The sequence below is a fragment of the Pleurodeles waltl genome, chromosome 3_1, assembly GCF_031143425.1.
Source record: "Pleurodeles waltl isolate 20211129_DDA chromosome 3_1, aPleWal1.hap1.20221129, whole genome shotgun sequence".
Lineage (NCBI taxonomy): Eukaryota > Metazoa > Chordata > Amphibia > Caudata > Salamandridae > Pleurodeles > Pleurodeles waltl.
The window spans coordinates 999,282,903-999,301,663 of NC_090440.1; the positions used below are offsets into that span (position 1 = coordinate 999,282,903).

General features: G+C 42.5%; 1 protein-coding gene across 13 annotated transcripts in view; it reads right to left on the reverse strand.

Moving 5' to 3' along the window:
- BAZ2B (bromodomain adjacent to zinc finger domain 2B) overlaps positions 1-18,761 on the reverse strand; it is a 1,256,112-nt gene that overhangs the window by 837,860 nt on the left and 399,491 nt on the right. For all 13 annotated transcript variants that reach the window (XM_069224189.1, XM_069224194.1, XM_069224193.1 and 10 more), the window contains one exon: positions 2,190-2,351. In XM_069224189.1, coding sequence (XP_069080290.1) covers positions 2,190-2,351 — 162 coding nt within the window. The remainder of the gene's footprint in view (positions 1-2,189; positions 2,352-18,761) is intronic.

Genomic DNA, 18,761 nt, shown 5'->3' on the forward strand with positions numbered 1-18,761 from the left:
TTGACCTGTTCTGTGCCAAAAACAGTATACTGAACTTGTCCATTCTGAGGAAGGTGTCCAGAAACTTGAGATGTAAAATCGGCAGCAGACCTCTATCATTTCCAGGGACTAGGCAGTAGAGAAAGTAACATCCTCTGCCCCCTCTGCTTCGGGCACAAATTTGATTGCACTCTTGACAAGCAGTGCCTGAAATTCTCTGTCTACGAGAGCAGAATGCTATCAATAAACAGACAAATCACCACAAGTAATCCCAGAGCTTCGGGTATTGCTGGTGGAACTGACAAGTGGGGGGAAAAATAGTCCAAGTGAGCAAGCTGTAGTTTGGCTATCCTGAAAGTGCTTTAGAACTGAATCCACCTTCTCACCAAAATGACTCACTCATTCAAAAGACATGCCCATCAAAGATGCTTTGATATCTATGGACAACCCAGCAGGAAGCATCCAAGCAAATCATCTGATAACGACCCTGGAGCCCATGGCACGAGTAACACAGTCCGAAGTGTCAAGAAAGGCTTTTAGGGGACTTGACCACATCATAAACAGTGCATGTGGGTTGAGCTAAGGAAGACCTTGCAGGCCATGTCCCAGAGCAAACGTGTAGCAACCCAACTGGCATACAACATTCAATGATCGCGGGGCCAAAGGGAAAAGGTTACCTATAGAGTCAATACTTTATCAGTTTTCTATTTGGAGGAGCCATAGAGAAAGCATTAGTGTTCACCTTGCTTGTCGACGCTTCGATGGCAAGTCTCTCCAGAGTCAGCTGCTGTGTCAGGAAGATGTGTCCCCCCCCAGCCAGGTCTGAGCAACGAAGCTGTTCCAGGTGGTGCAGAACAAGGTGTTGACCAGGCAACTACAAGAAACTCACTCAAGGCTTCACTGAATGGCAGCAAGGCTCAGATTTTGATAGCCACGACTGTGAAATCTCTAAGTTTGCCTTAGCTTAACTGTATATCAAAGACTCATTGATCCTACCCATAACCGCTGTTGTTCAAAAGGTCAAGGTATAAATCATCATCAGCACAATGAGCAGGGAATAAATTGTCTACCTCCTCATTGTCATCTTTATTGTGAGGGAGGATGCTCATACTCTTGGACTGCATCAATGACAGAGTCGGAAATGGTCTCCAACCTCTGACAATACCAGGTTTAATGCATTGAAATCGAGAAGAAATCTTCTCTAACCATAGGTTGCATTATAGAAATCTGGTATTGCAATAAAAAATGATTTCTTGCCAGCAGCAAAGGTGTCAAAGCATGACTTGGCGCCATAGGAAGGTTGGCCCGAGTCAGTTGGTGCTTGGAAGGGTTACGCTGGTGGAAGACTAACTGAAGACCAAAATGGGTCCATGGAGCTGAAGGCGTGCCAGAGGGATTTTGAACTGTCCAAAATAGCTGCAAAATTGGCTTCTTGAGTGTCATTCTGTTCCAGAATCCACAAGGGTCGGAAAAATTTGGGGTGTAACGGCTCCTAACTCAGAATCTGGTCTCATTCAGAGGATGTCGCTAGTGTTCGTACGTTCAAAACTCCACTGTGCAACTACTACCCAGAAGGGAAGTGGCAAGACTGCGTCAAATTCTGCACAGCCTTCTTGTGCATGTATTGAGACATGTCTTGCAGCTTCATTTTGCACTTACCCAAGGAAGGAAGATGGGAAAGTGACTGAGAAGCCCCCCACAATTTGAATGGTAGGGACTCCACAATTTCTCCTTGGCGGTGTAAAGTTTGGCTTCATGCTCCCTGGTGGCTTTACTGTGCCTTTTGTTGAGGAACTTCAGGTCATGTTTGGAGTCTAGGCACCACAAACAGACGTTGTGTGGGTCTGTGACAAACATCTGTTTCCAGAAAGCTTTACAAAATTATTTTGAAAAAGTAGGTAAAACAGTACCAAACAAAAGTGGTTACGCAGTTACGAACACAGAAAAAGAACAGACATCTGCACACAGGGGTGCTGCATTCTGCGACAGTGTTGTCATATCTGCAGGTGGGATGAAGCTGCCACGGAGTCCAACGACACCACCTTCTGACAGGCAGAAGCTATTGCAGAAAGTTTTCCAGATTTAGTCTGGCTCCAAGGGGATTCAAAAGCAAAAGAATCTGCAGTTAGAAGTCTCTATTAAGATTCCTGAATACAACTTTAATAGTACAGTTCATGCCCGCCCTGGTCTTCTAACGTGTAAACACATACCTTCCACTGCCACTCCTCTGCCATCCTTTCCTGATGTTTTTGAATGAAACGAGGTGCTATCATGATTTGGAGTTGAAGGAGCAAAAAGTGGTTGGATCCCCATCAATGGTGGAAAGAAAGTTGATGCAGCACGAGTATGAGCATCTGCTGCTCGCCACCATTCTGTATAAACAAAAGATAAAATAACATTTTGTCAAATGAAATATCAATAACATTCCACGTTTGTATTTCATTATCAGTTAGTTCAGCTGTTCTTAACCTTTTAACCTCTGTAGATCTCTAATTAATCACTATTAGAAGAGAACCCAGGCTAAGTAGTTTCTATGACAAGAACTTTATCAAATGCACAAAGCTATAGAAACATGTATACTACATCAAATAGATACATTGTTAATATACAAAAATCGAAGTTTCATTTTAATGGGAAGATTGGAGCTTTTCACATTTTTTATTTATTTTTAAAAGGCACAACAATATGATAGGTTTTAGAATGTTGCTTTGTCTTTTTTATCCTGAACATCCTTTTGTTTTATTGGTGCGCACCAACGATTCAATTGGGTCGATCAATCATCCTCCCAAGAATCAAACTAGCGATACCAACGTAATCTGTAACTAATTCCGAATTCCTATTCATTTACATGGCATTTTAAATTTGTAAATTTTGCATTTTGACTGTTTTAACATATATATACTTTGTTAATCTGGTAATATTAACATTTTCTAAACAGTTACAGACCCCTTAAACTAGGCTTCACGGATCCCCAGGGGTCCACGGGCCACAGGTTAAGAACCACTGAGCTAATGCATTTCTTCTTACTTAAGCACTTAAGTAAACCCTCCCCCAGGTTACATTTTCTTAGCAATTTTACAGTTTACATCTGCTTTTTTTATTTAGATTTCGTTCACAAAATTACACAGAAAATGAAGGATTACAATCTCAAATAATGGCACAGCCAGCGAATTACCCCTAACATGTGATTACCTTGTTTCTACGTTGGAATCAACATGGAGAATGACAAGACAAAAAAACAAAAAGCACCGTTCGGCAAAACCGTGACCATCCTAAAAGAGCATTCCCTCCCCCCATAAAACTACTCCAACACTTGTGTTTTACTTAACAGCTTCATATTTCTTACATCAGCTGGTGGCCGATAACTGACAAAGTGTTCTGTTGTTCTATATTTTAAGGGGAATCGGACTATTAGTTGTAGTATTCGTAGGTACTAGGGATATTAGACAGTTGAGAATACCATCTCCCTAAATCTGATTCACAACAACTCAAATAATGCCTTAAGCACTACTGAAAGATTGTACTTTAATTTTATTTATTTAAAAGCCGGATTGTTCTCAATCAAGAGACAAACAATGAGGTGCATGTTTTTGCAACGAGCCAAATTTTGGCAATAAGAAGCAGAATTTTAGAAGTGCTACAGAGAACCATCACCAGATCTGTGATTGCCAAGCAAACAACTTATCATTGCCCTAAAAGCCACCCTATTGAGGTCGACTTCGCTCACCTAACCTGGGCCTGTCCCGTATAGGGCAATACTGAGCCAAAATCTTCTCCTTGTTGTGGGCTATTATTACATACACCCCTGTTGGCCCTACTGGGCTGTGTTCAGGATCTTCCTAAGACTACCTGTAGATTTACCACCATGAAAATTCTCTCCGCAAAGTGCAAAATGGCACTTCACTGGAGTAGTAGTATAAGCTCCACATACAATGCTTGGCTGTAAGGCATGATTTATTGTGATAAAATAACTGAGCCCTATCACCCAGTTGCACCCTACTGCCTCCAGGCCCAATTTACATGGGAATCTAATGAGTCATATTGGTGTATTGCACCACTGGGCCTACTTCCTCTTTTTGTCACATATTTGGGCAATTGCACTAGACTCCTATCCCCACTTCATGTCCCTCACACTGTTGCTACCTCCACAGCTAGATTCTCAGATCATTATGTTATGCCAACGTTTTATGTGCTTTTTTTCGCTTTTCATTTAACTGCTATCGTGTATATGCAATGATGATTTTGCACCATTGGGCTCTATCTTTTTTTCTTTTTTTTTGTATGGCATTTTAAAAAAAACTTAAAAACTCAATAAATACAGTTAAAAAAACAACAATTATTTTATAGTTATCTTGTAACTAACTGGGTAATAACAACAACAAAATGTCTAAGTAAATAAATACCTGGAAAGAAGTATAGAAAATTTAACAAGAGCTGCAATGCGCATCTCCTTACCACAGGATATAATTTGCTTTCAACCCAGACGTTCTCCCTAATGACTCGCTATACACCAATGCTGCGTAAACACCTTTACTTTTAGAGAGACATACAATCACTTCGAGTACATAAAGAAAAATATTTTACTTGCAATAGTTTCCTGTTCTGAATGGAGGCGCAATCTTTCCAGAGGACGAAAGATAATTTTATTCTTTCATGTATTCTGAAAATCTGTTTCATCCCCCCCATGTCTTTTTAAAGAAACAATGTGAGCCTTAACCCTTTAGGATGGAGCCCTCCTCCTTGATCTCTGAAGAAATTGTATGAACCTGGATATTCAAGATCCTACACGATGACTAATCAGTAATGAAATACACCTTCTGTAAACGAAACTCTCCCATAATACAATTTCATGTCTGAAAATCCTATTTCGTTAAATTTTACCACAATAATTACATAAGAAAAAGGGGCCTAGAATGCATACTTTTAAGAAAGCATGTGAAGTTACCCTTATTGTGATTCCGATGCGCCTAATCTGTTGGTGTTGTATCACTATTAATGCTCCCTTTTAAATTTGTGTGCTACTCTGCCACTTGGTGGTCATTTGATGTCCTCATTGGCATTGGAGAAGGACTCTTTAGGCTTGCTCTGATTGTCTCCAATGACCATTAGACAGGACTTGCAGGTGTCTCCTGGCAAGGGCAGGATAACCTGTGTTTGCTCTTGCTAGGTGGAAGCAGTTTCAATACTCCCGGCAAGCAGGAGCAAACACTAGGGCCGCTCTCAGGAGGCTGGAGCATGAAAAATGCTCTTACCCAATGGGAGCAAAGTTGTCTTCTGTTTCCCTGTCTGTAGTATTTTTCTTTTGAATTGAAAACCTAGCCAAAATGCAGCAGAAGTCAGTACAAGAAGATCAAACACAAACTAGTCAACTAGTGAAAAGAGTGGTAGCTCAGTTAAGGGCCGTTAATGCATTCTGATGTGGTGTTATTTAACCACTATGCTGCCTCAACATCGCCCCCCACCCTAAAATTGCTAAGCCTTTTTTTGGTTAGTTTGTGCTTAGGCCACCATAACTTTTGTTCTGCAAAACCTATCTGTGCCAAATGTGCGTCCTTCTCTTCCAACACCCTGGAGATTCTAAACATACCCCGAGTTTGTGGATTCACCTAGAGAGGACCGAGAAATTAAGCAAAATATAGCAAAATGTTGCTTTTTTCCCCCCAGGGGAAAATTGAAAAAAGTGCTGCAGAATAAAGTGTCTGCTTTTTTCCTGCAAATGGCACAAATAAAAGGATTGCAGTGCTAAAATCACCATCTTTCAGATGCAGGCAGACTTGACTGAGAAGAACAAGTTACTAACCTTCGGTAATGGATTATCCGGTAAAGACTCTCTAGCTGCGGATTCCTTACCTTTGAATTGCCTGCCATCAGCTACGAATCGGGAATTGTTTGCTGAGCAATACCCTGCGTGCCATCCGGTGGCGTCGTTTGGATCCTTGTACGTTGTTCGGCTCCGCGTGACTTCATCAGCGCCGATGGAGCCGTCTGTGGCGGCACGGTTGCATATAAAGGCACCACCCCGGCGCGCGTACGTCAGTTCTTTTGCCCACAAAACTAACACGCCAGAAGCAAGAGTCATGGATAGAACCAAAATTTTGTCTGTGCAAAACTAGGGCCCTGAAAGGGATAAACCCTACCCCTTGCAGACATATCCACAGAGTGGGGAGGCATGGGTGGGTGTAAGGAATCTGCAGCTATATAGAGCCTCTACCAGATAATGCGTTATCGAAGGTAAGTAACTTATTCATCTGATAGAGACATCTAGCTGCAGATTCCATACCTTTTAATAGATACCCAAGCCATAACCTCCAGGCGGTGAGCTACGGATACCTCCACTACACTAAAAAGTGCTGTAGGAATGAATGGGCAAAGTGTCCATCTCTCTGTACCTGATTGTACAGGCAGTAATGCTTTGAAACGTGTGCAAAGATGCCCACGCTGCTGCCTGACAACTCTCCAGGACTGGAAGGCCCGAGCTAATGTAGTGGTAGCAGCTTTGCCCTTGGCAGAATGAGCCCTCAGAAGGCTGCTTCCTGGCCAGTGCATAGCAGATTTTGATGCAGAGAATGACCCAGCACGAAATGGTTTGCTTCTGCACTGCCCGACCCTTCTTTGCTCCAACTTACCCCACAAAGAGTTGGTCATCCACTCGGGAATCTTTTGCGCGGTCAAGAAAGAACGACAATGCTCTTTTTGGGTCCAGTTGGTGGAATCACTCCTCTTCCTTACAGGGATGCAGTGGAGCAAAGAAGGTGGGCAGGGTAATGTTCTGACCCAAATGAAATGGGGTCACCACCTTGGAGAGGAACGAGGCACGAGTTCTGAGTACCACCTTGTCTGGATAGATAGTGAGATACAGTGGCTTTGATGACAATGCTTCCATCTCACTCACCCTTCTGGCAGATGTTATTGCCACTAAGAAGGCTGTCTTGATGGTGAGCAGCAGGAGGGGACAGTTGAGCAAAGGCTCGAAGGGAGCGCACATCAAAAATGTGAGAACCATATTTTAGGTTCCATTGGGGCATAACTAATGGAGCATGGGGAAACAGATGTACAAGCCCTTTGAGGAATATATGTACAATGGGGGATTTAAACAGAGAAGGCTGATCAGGCAGTTGAAGAAATGCTGATAAGGCAGAAAGATAACCCTTGAGAGTACCCAAGGCAGAACCCTGCTAAAGTATGAGGAGAATGATATTAGAGAAGCAGAAAGAGGATCAAAAGACCTTTCGGTACAGTAACATAGAAAGTGTTTCCAATGGCTGGTGTATACCATTTTAGTGGAGGAACGCCTGGCTGACAAAATAACTTTACACACTTGGGGGGGGGGGGCAGGGGCAGGGGGCGGGGGGCAGGTCAAAAGCCATCAACTGCCAACATTCAATAGCCACGCATGAAGGCACAGAATTGACAAAGCCCTCCCCTGCTGCTGCAATAGAAGATCCTCCCAAAGGGGCAGCCTGATCGGAGGATTGATGCTCATTTTGAGAAGCTCAGGATACCAGACTCTCCATGCCCAATCCGGAGCCACTAGGATAACTTGGGCCTGGGCGTTCTTGATCTTTTTGAGAACTCTGGGCAGAAGTGGTATGAGCAAAGAAGCGTACAGGTGGCCTGAACTCTACTTGTGACAAAAAAACATCACAGAGCAATTGCCGCCTTGGAAACTCCAACACGCAATACTGCTGACATTGTGAGTTCTCTGTGGAGGCGAACAGATCTAACCAAGGCTATCCCCACTGCTGAAAGAGTCCTTGCGCCACCTCTGGATGGAGAAGCCATTTGTGATCTGCTAGGCATTGACGGCTGAGTGTGTCCGCCCTGGTGTTCAGAGAACCTTCCAGGTGTTGAATCACCAGGGTTATGCCCTGTTGTTCCATCCATGTCCAGGTGAGAGCATACCAGCAATTGGAGAAGTATCCAGTCCACTGGCTTCCCCTAGATCCTCATACTAGTCCTGCTCCTGTAATCCATACTCTAAATGGTCCTCAGACCCCCCCCATTCCTCACCTGTGCATGGCTGTTCAAAATAAGACTCAGACACTGATCTGGGCTGTGTCGGCGCCGTCAAAATCAGAATCTGTGTCGCGCGATGTTGTTCTGGCTCCAGATCATCTGGAATGAGGGGGCAGCATCGACATCGGACCTGGCGCTGGAGGAGGCCGACTGTGTGGAACCAGCGCCGGTCCGGATCCGATATAGGATCCCAGGGTCCTCAATGGTGCCGAAGACCCACATGTGGGGCAGCCCACTCAAAAACGAGGTGCATGGCTTCATAGAAGTCTTTAATTTGAGTGGGGGTCACTCCAGCTACCAGACGCGAAGTCGGCCCTGGCATCGGCTCCGCAAAACTGTGTGCGGAACAGACTGTTGGCCAACCGGCGTGGCAAAGTCGAAGTCCGCTTGGACTGATTCTTCTTCTTGTGCCTCTTCCCAGAGTGCCCTGAGGACCTTGAGTGCTAAGAAGAGGACTTGAGGCTACTGGGACGGTCCCGCGACCTCCTCCTCGAGCGGGACCATGATCTCCAGGAGTCGCGCCAACCTAAGTCTAATGCCGGCATGAGCTTCAGAGACCGCTCTCTCAAAGCTTTCGGGGCCACGGCGCGGCAGTGGGAGCACGACTTTGCGTCAAGGTCTCCGTTGAGGTACCAGAGATATCTGGGGGGCGTTGGTCACCGATATGGCACGATGGCAGGCCCCCCGTCTTCCTAGATGACATCCTTGCACAGACATGAAAACTCCTCGACAAAACAGTAAAAAAAAGCCTTGCCAAAAAAGGCAAAGGGTAGTTCGATCCCGGACCTACGCTTAACCAGCATGGAAGGAAAAGAACTGACACACGCGCAGTGGGGTTGTGCCTTTATAGGTGACTGTGATGTCACAGACGGCTCCAACGATGCTGACGAAGTCACGCAAAGCCGACAGAATAAGCAGGGTATTGCCCAGCAAAAAATTCCAGATTTGAAGCTGACGCCAGGGAATTTAAAGGTAAGGAATATGCAGCTAGAAGTCTATCAGAAAATCATTCTTACACAATTTTGGCATTTTAGAGCGAGATAACCCATTTTTCCTATTTTTTTTGCTTTCAATCTCCTTCCAGTTTGTGATAAAAAAAATCACAGAAATGCGGTTCCCGCCCACCGGCCCAGAGGGAAACTTGTAATAAGGCTGGCTGTGTTCTGGCCGCACTAGTGGTCAGATGGCGGTATGAGTTTGGCAGCGGCCTTGCTGCCCGCGAAACTCTTAATGAGGGCCATAGTCCTACAGCACCCTTTCATATGCTTCTATGAGGTTCCTTCTGAGCGTATCTGCCTTCTAATTATGTAGGCCTGGGATATACACTGCTATCCTGTGATGCTCCTTGCTAATTATCAGTGTTATTTGGACTGTGTTCCCATTGTGTTGTGTACCAGGAACAAACCAAACTTCTTGTCAGTTAATCAGGTTTATTCAGTAGAAATGGAGAACCACAAGACCACCAAACCATCAGTCCCAACACCAACTCTCAACTCATCCTTTTACAGTGCATAGCCATGCTGCTGTCACATCACTCTGGGATGTTACATCACTCTGGAATTCTCCCCACATGACTAACAATACAACCATAACACATCTTGCTCCCAAAAACACAACAAATTGTGAAAATATTGGAAACAACAATATTCGTAATAACCTTCATTACTGAACACAAAAAAACAATGTCATTAAACACAAAACATTCTAAAATGCTTAAAATAGTAAAGCTTGGTGCATGAAACAATTTCTGTATCGTAGGTATGGACCAACTTCACTTAACTACATCGCCCTTCCATCATGCTGGCCTGTTAGTATATCTTCATGCTTGAACAGCTTTTTCACTAAAGGATGTGGATGTGCTTCTCTCTATGTCTGTATTCAAGCCCATCCTCACTAAACGAGGCATACTCAACACATTCCTGACTCTAGCATCACCACATTTTTCTTTAGCTCTCATCTTGAAGGGCCAATAAAATTTTGAGATACCCTTCTTAATAAACCCTGGTTTCTTTAACAGCACTGTTTTCCCCACAATCCATTTTACATCTTTAGCTCTGTTATTTCCATCATATCTGGTTTTGTAGCTTTCTTGATCATTTTTCTCTTGTCCAGTCATTTAATCACTTTCCTTCTTTGTTCAGAACCCTGGATTTTGTCACCCCAAACCAGACTGGCTTAAATTCAGAACATGGAACCCTTTTAACATGTGAAAAGGCATTTTCAATGTAACTGAATTAGGAGCATTACAATGTTCCCACCAAGTCTCTCTCAATTTCTCCCTCAAAGACGTACTCCTATTCACTGATCTCTGCACACAAGACTTAACAATTCTATCCATCGTCTCAGCTTGGCCATTGGCCTGTGGTGAGAAAAGAGCCAGTATTTGATATTGATTTGACAATGCACCAAGGAAATCTGACAGTTACAATCGTCTCAGGAACACCCTCGCATGCAAACTCATCCTTACGAAAATCAATCACTGTGTTTGTGTTTATAGCACTAACACAGAGTGACTACCCATTTGGTTGTATAATCCACTAGTAGCTACACACATTGTTAGTTTTGGACCAACAATTCAAAACGACACATGATGTCTAATCCAAGCTTCCTCTATGGTTGCTCTGGTACCTCTACAGGAGAAAGTTGTGCAGCACATAGTATTTTATTTTTGCCATTTTTGGCACACTGCCAACCATCGTTCACAGCTTGTTCCACTTATCGATCCAAATTCAGTCATCAATACAACTCCTGTATCCGGGATTTTTCAAGTTTTCTCCCAGGTGTCCCTCATGCTCAAAATTTACAATTATTTCTCTTAAGCTCACTGTTGGCACCAAATGTGTACTGCTTAACAGCTCACCATCAAGAAAGCTTAGCTCTTCCCTAACATTCCAAAAATTCTTCACCGTACTGGGCAAATCCTTGAAAACAGGCCATCCTTTAACCACCAAATCAGCCAAAATCTGGAAGGTTTCATCACTACATCTTGCCTGCTTCCACTCTCTTTCCTTTAACGCCTTCTTCTTCACCCATGCTACCTTCTCCAGATTACAATATACCACCAACTCTGTAGGCTTACCTTGTTCATCAATAGGTAATCCCGACAGGCAATCAGCCTCCTTGTTCTTTACTCCAGGTATGTACCCAACTTGACGACTGTACTCCAACAGCCCTTTCATCCATATCCTGATCCTAGGTGTCAAATTGCCATGCTCTCTACACAAGAAAATCTACTCCAATGGACTATGATCTTGCAACAAAAGATACGCCCCATAAGGAAAAGTGAAAGTGTTGTATCGCCCAAGCAACCGTTAAAGTTTTGCACTCTATCACATAGCAGCGCTCCTCAGCACGAAGCAAAAGCCACAACCTTCTGCTCTATTCAATAACTTGTGATAACACAGCACCCAACCCACTTGGACTTGCATCAGTTGTCAAAACTGTTTTCTTACAGGCATTACAGTGACACAAAGTGGGTAGCTTTCTAATAGCTGACAACCAATTCAGGTGCCACTTTACAATCATCTGACCAGAAAAACACCACTGCTCTTTTTTTCAGCAAACTCCTTAGTGGTTACACAATGCTTGAAAAATTTGTAATAAATTTAAAACAAAACTCAGCTAGAGCTAAAAATGGTCTAACCTGATCCTTGCTCTTAGGGTTAGGAGCATCAACAATACGTGTTTCGAAATCCTGCTCGGGACTAATACCCTCTCCAGAAATTGTGTGTTCTAAATAAGTGGCTATTGTGACCCAAAACCTACATTTGTCCTTTTTAAGGTTAGCCTTGCTGTTTGTAACCTTTCCGTTTACTTGTCTCAAGGTGTTTCATGGGCATCTTTATACTTGCCAGACATAAATACATCATCTTTGAAAAACAAAACTGGAGGTACCCCCTTCAACACCTGTTTCATTACCCTTTGGAAACAGGCTGCTGCATATGCCAGCCCAGAGGGCACCCACAAAAATCTATAGGCCCCCAAGGGTGTGGCAAAGGATGTGAGATGTCTGGATTCCTTGTGCAACGAAACTTGATAACAGGTCAACGCCAAGTCCAAGGTACCGAATACTTTGCCCTCTTGAGAGCCGTCAACGTCTCAGATATGTTTGGGAGAGGTTGATGGTCCACCCAAATATGCTTATTCAGCCCCCCTCAAGTCCACACATTCACACATGCTTTCCACATCCTTTGGGGCAAGAATCACCAAAGTCAACCATTCCAAGGATTCTATGTCCTCAATAATTCTTAACTTCAGTAGTTTTTCCAATTCAAATGTAATGGGTTCTCTCTTCAAATTTAGTGCCTTTCTAACTTTAAACACATGGTACGGCACCATTCTTCAACACAATCTTGTGTTCAAACCCATATAACAGATCCAATTTCTCACTGAAAAGTTTAAGAAATTCATGCACAACTTCATACTCATGACCACTGTTCGCCACCAGCATAATAGCTTTACAGGTATTGGGCCTAAGAATGTTTCCCATGTCACATTGATGCCTCCAACCCAACAGACTGTCACCTCGACTCACTACATATCTTTTACCCACCGTCTCTCTATTCAGGAATTAAGTCTTCATAATGGTGTAACCCAGCACATCAATCTTTGCTGCACCATAATCCACAGTAGTAGCTTAATGTTCTTCCCAGCATAATGTTTATCCCAGTACTGATCTCCCACATTAGTGTAAGAAGAACCCGATTCCATCAAAACTTTCAATATTTTTCCACCAATCACCACCTCATTCCTCTGGTAGTCTCAAACGCCCTCCATCAATCACACCTTCATCAGACACTGTCATACAACTTTGCCTTCAAAATCCACAATTTCCTCAACAACACTCACTCACACACCCTTGCACATACTAGCATAATGACCCTTCTTACCACACTTTTTACAATACCCATTCCTGGCAAAACAATTTGGACTACTGGATAGATGTGCATCACAACCACCTCTAACATTTCATCTCTTTGTTCTCCACATTGGTCTGGGAAGTTTTAACACTTTTAGCATCCAAATTCTTCTCAGATGAATCACTTTTCTTCACTGCTGCTGAGTTAGCTTCATCAACCTCATTAACATGCTCCTCAACTTGTGCCTCTCAAGAACAATGTTAGTTCTACCTCCAAAATGCTTTTCCAGAATCATCAAAGTCATTTCAAATTGGTCCCGTGGGTCTCCATCACCCGCCGCCAGTAGTTTTTTCTCAAGGCTTTCATATATACTTCTTCCTTCAAGACCCAGATTATACAGTAAAACTGCCTGCTTTCAGGCTGAGAAAAAAACATTTCCCACCAAAGGCAACAAGAAAGGATTCAAAATAATGTCTCCATTGCTTCCAAGCACGTATTGGCCCTCCTTTTTCATATAGAAACACTGGTGGTTGGGGCACACTAGTGGTTGCCATAATGTTCAAAATCCCTCACACCGGGTACCAGAAAGACAATTTAAAATGAGGAAATCTTCCAGAAATAAAAAGGAAAGATAAAAGAACAACCATCAACAAAAAAATGTGTGTATTATAGTCAAATTTGGTAAATGGTTCAATCAGTACTTCCAGTTTACCCAAAGTGGAACAGCAGACCAGCAAGGACTAATTTATACCTCGCCAGGTACTACTGCACATACCTCAGCACCGGAAGTTGGTGCGCATGCCTCAGCGCAACAAAGAAACAATGAAACCACCTCACATTTGCCAGTATATTCACCAGGCAGGTCAAGCACAGTGTAGCGCGCTTCCGCGACCTAACAAATATGTTTCCCACATACAAGTCAGTGCATGTGTGCCTCAACGTGTGCATGCAGTGGCAACACAGCGTTCACATGCAAGCAAGGTACGTTACAAGGATGCTCACAATACACTGACAGGTATACAGTCTCACACCACTTCATCAGTCCTTGATATGTCACCAGAGGCTTTCGTGCAGTTTTTGCCGGTCCTCAAACTCACGCAGTATCAAGATGTCATCAACTGTAAGCTAAAAGGTTATATACTGATACTCGCCATTGTACCTATACCCGCAGCATCGCTGAAGTCACAAAGTGAGTAACACTTTTTTAATTAGCATGTACTCTCCATTTTATCAAATGGACCAATAGTTGCACCGTTCATAGTTCAATGAGTAACACTCCTTTAGGAAGCATACGCGGGTATAAATACTCATGCGTCACTAAGTTCACACTTGCTGTAAACAGCTGAATTGCGCTGTGCTCCATAAAGAGCAAAAACAATGGTAAGCTGCTTCTAACCGCTTGTCGCCTTCAAACACTAGGATTCATCCACATGAACAACACAGAGTGTCTCCTGAGTGGTGGTCCCACTGGCTTCTCAAGGGCCCGCTTGTCGCCAAAAATAGTGTTGTGTTATGTACCAGGAACACCACCAGACCTCTTGTCAGTTCAGCTGGCCTATTCAGTAGAAGTGAATAACCACTAGACCATCAACCTACCAGTCCCAACACCAGCTCTCAACTGACTCTTTTACAGTCAACATTCCATACTGGTGTCACATCACTCTGGGATGTGTCATCATTCTGGAATTCTCCCCACAAGTACCACTCAAATACAACAGTTCCCGTCTAACAAATGTTGAATCAGGTTCACACTACTTGATGAGATAATCACATTGTTGCCCATTTAAACAGTGAATGTCACAGAGACTGACTGAAAGCTCTGAAGGCTAGGTATGCTGCCCTAAGTTCCAGTATGATGACATGTCAATTTTGCTATGAAAGGGACCACTTCTTCTGAACCAAGAGGTTACCCATAAGGGCACTTCATCTTTACATTGGTGCATCTACAATGATGTTTTGGATTAATGGAGGTTTTTTAAATGGAAATCACTGGAATATATTCAACATCATGCACTACCATAGCGGGGAATGAACTGAGATGTCATATCTCTCAAATTTCATCTGGTCTTAAATCAGTTGCACCCCAGGAACTCTTACAGTGGTTTAATGTGAAGTCTGACAATGGCTCTGGGAAAATGAAGCAGACCATGCTGCCCAGAAAAAATGTCTGGAATGTCTAGTGGTAAAAAACAAATCATTTTCAAACACGGACTCTTTATCACAATAAATACATTTGTTGCAATGTCTGCCCAGTGTTGCCTCGTATGTACTGTGTAACTCCCGCAGGCTGAAGGGTCGTATAGGTTGAGCTAATGTGAAAAACATTAGTTGGCAGTTATGTGAAGGTCCTGTTGGAGATGGTTTGTCTTGTTGGCCTCGACCAATCAGTTATCTAGGTATAGGTACAAGATGTCTTTCCACCTTAGGCATGCTATTTACCACTGCCATGCATTTGGAGAATGATATTAATCATGCATGTTTGTAAACAAAGACTACTTTAGGGATCTTTGTAAAGCTCATTAGGTAGCGATCCATGAGAAACAGCATGCGATCCATGAGAAACAGCATGCTTTCCCGTCAAGCTGCCGCAGGAAAGTCTCTCGCTGCTCAAGCTTCCTCTCCTCTTATTATCAGCACAGGAGATGTAAAAGTATTAACGGTGTGTGCTTTCAAAGAAAGACTGCATGCTAGACTTCTGGGAGGTTCAGCAGCCTTGGAGTGGGACCTTGGACTTTCACCTTTTCTTAGCATACCCAACCAAGGAAAATTAGCTTACTGTCCTAAACGGCTGTCTTCGACATGCCACTGACTGCACCCACCTTTTTCACCACACTGATGAAGTTAATTCTGGGGCTCTAAAGAAACTACTTCTTTCAGTAAATGGCTGCACCGAGAGGTTTTCAAGGTCGGAGTGATTTGACCCTTTATAGCAGTAAGCTCTAAAGAGTACATTCAGCAGTGTGCTCTGTCTGAGTATGTGTTGTCTTCTGTTGGTGTGTGTGCACACGTCTTATCTGGTGGTGTAACTAGAACTGTGTGAATGATGCGTCACATGAAGGTTTAAGTGAGGTTCAGGAGTGGGAGAAGGAGGGAGCTAGCGGTGCAAATGTAGATTTAAACTAAAAGCGGCTACATAGCAATACGGGATGGATAATACTTATTGCAATACTAGCAAGGAGTTCTAATACATTGAGGCAACACATCAAGATTTCTGTCTCCAAGGTGAAGTCCCTTCAACAGTGGATAGATTTTTATGAACATGGTGGAGGAGGGAGGGCTGATCAGGAAATTTACTGTGGGAGTGTTTCCAGCCCTTCAAGGTGAATACCAATGACTGGTTCAGCTGCCTGACTTGTGCATGGGCAGAAATTGCATAGTCTGCATTGGGGCCTGCCTGTTTCAGTAGGAGGTGGTATCTCAGTATAAGCTTGATTATATATTAAATGCAGTGTTACAGTTAGATCAGCAACAGAATGCAGTGTTGCAGCTAGATCTACAATAGAATGAGGCAGTCAGTAAAGTAGTTTCAACACTCCGAAAGATTGGTGTTCCAGTGCTGCACTGAATCATGTTGATGATGTTTTAATTGATCTTACGGAAAACGGTTGATGGGTAAAAGTGTATTAATCTGTTTTATGGTCAACCTTAAAGTGTACTAAATACTGCTACTTGTGGAGGCTGCACAAATTTAACCGGTATTGAGGGAGCATATTTATTTTTTACAGACATTTTATTGCTTTTAAAATGTTGGCAAAACTATATTTATTACCGTGGCCCCACCACCTTCATTCTTGCGAGTGCTTGGAGAACTGCCTACACCCTGGAAATAATGGTATCATGCCCTCAATGTGTATTTTGGGAAAGTTGACGGACACTGTTTTTAAAGGAACCAGAAAAAATGTATTCTTGAACAGTTTTTAGGCACAGAGGGACAAAGTTTGCTTCATAAATTTTAAGAAAGCATTAGGCTCCAGAAACATTAAGCAGATAGTGCTGATTTTTTCAAAATTGTAATTATTTTCTCAGACAGATACAAGGGGAAAGATTATAATCTACCAAAGATACCTCATTGAAAGAAGCTGCTGATGTTGCCAATAATATCCAATCGTCACAAGGTGAAGTGAAGGAACTCAAGCGAAGCAACAATAACCATGTAAAAACAGTTTAAATTATTCAGAAGGCAGATAGACTGAAGCCAAAACCGAATTAAATAAAAACATTGGGGAACAATCTCTGTGAATCTAAAAGACGCACGGCTAATTCATACATCTAGCAGTAGGTGTGATCAAACAGGACGTTTTGTAACAGGATGGTGTAGAGGATAACACTCATCGAAAGAATAAACAATTTTGTTTTGTCTATACTTCTGTCAAAAAATATTCGAATTGCAAGGCGGAACCATGAAAGACATCATAGTGAATGTACTTATGCATGGTATATTTGTTCATTGTTGAGCTGGGACTTTAATAATTTCTCATCACATGTTGCAGAGAGTGTGGATAGATAGTACATTACTGCCAACTGCATATGTTGAGCAAACATTTAATCTTGACGGATATATATGGACAGACATCAACCAGTGTGATAAAACTATTCAAGGCAAAATTTATGAGGCTTGCAAAGTCTAAAATATATTAGGTTTACAGCATCAGGGTATGCTGGATAGTGTTACAACATGGTAAAATTAAACAAATCCCAATTGAGAGAAGAGACGCCAGTTTTGACAGTATACGTGCACAAGAAGTGGCTAAAGTAGTAAGCGTTGAGTGTTTGCAATATGAAAGTGAAAAGAATTTAAAATAAATATTGCAAGATTAGAAATTAGGGTTTAGTGAAGACCTAGGTGAGATTAAACGTTCTGCTCACTCCTTACCACTAACACACAAATTGAGAAAGTTTCCATTTGGATAACAGCAGAATGAACTAAGTATTTGGAGAAAAGGGCATGGAGAAGATAATTGAACATACTGTTTCGCCTTTTGGGGCCTCCCTTATAGTGGTCACAAAAAGAGGGTCAGCGTACCATCGGATACCACTAACGACAATTGTCAGTACCTCACAGCTTTCACAGAGCCTGATGGCTTGTATGAGTGACACATTACTTTTCGGTCAAACATCCGCTGCAGCGTATATTTAAAAGAATAATGGCAAATTTGTTTAAGGAAAAGCAAGACTGCACTCTTGTTTAAGGGCATACAGGAACATAACAATATGGATAAATGTTAATGAGGAATTTTATATTAGAGAGTTGTCTAAGATTTAGACCAGACGAATGTGGTTTTACAGCTGGTCAAGAGGAGAATTTGGACCATGTCTCGACACTAGAGGGAGTGAAACCTAAAAAAACAATTTAGCAGAAGCAGTAGGCAATGCACCTAGATCAGAGTGCGAAAAAGATATAATGTACCTTTTAGGATTATGTTAATTATATGCAAAATGTGTTCTGAATTTTGCAAGTAAGACAGCGCCGTTGTTGAAAAAGAGAATTCAATGGAGTGAAGAGCAGGATAGAGCTTTAAGAAAAATTAAAAAATAACTTACAAAGCACTCTTTTTCCATAGGTTTGATCCCAACAAAAACTATGTATAATGCTAGATGCTAGTTAAGAAGTAAGTGAGGCAGTGATTACACAAAACAAAGAAGGTGGTGAATCTACAAGTGCATTTGCCCCACATATATTAAAAGAAGTAGAAACATCTTATTCCGTAACAGTGAGAGAACTGTTGGCTTGCTTTTGGGTAGTTCGATTCAAAAACTAGAAGTTCATGCTACGATCTAATGTTAAGTCTTTCAAGTACATTTTGAGCTGAACTAATTTGCACCCTTCAAAAGCAACCGCAAGAACTGTTAGACTTTAGCACCAAATTGTTAGCATATCATTTTGCAATTAAATATCTATCAGGTAGC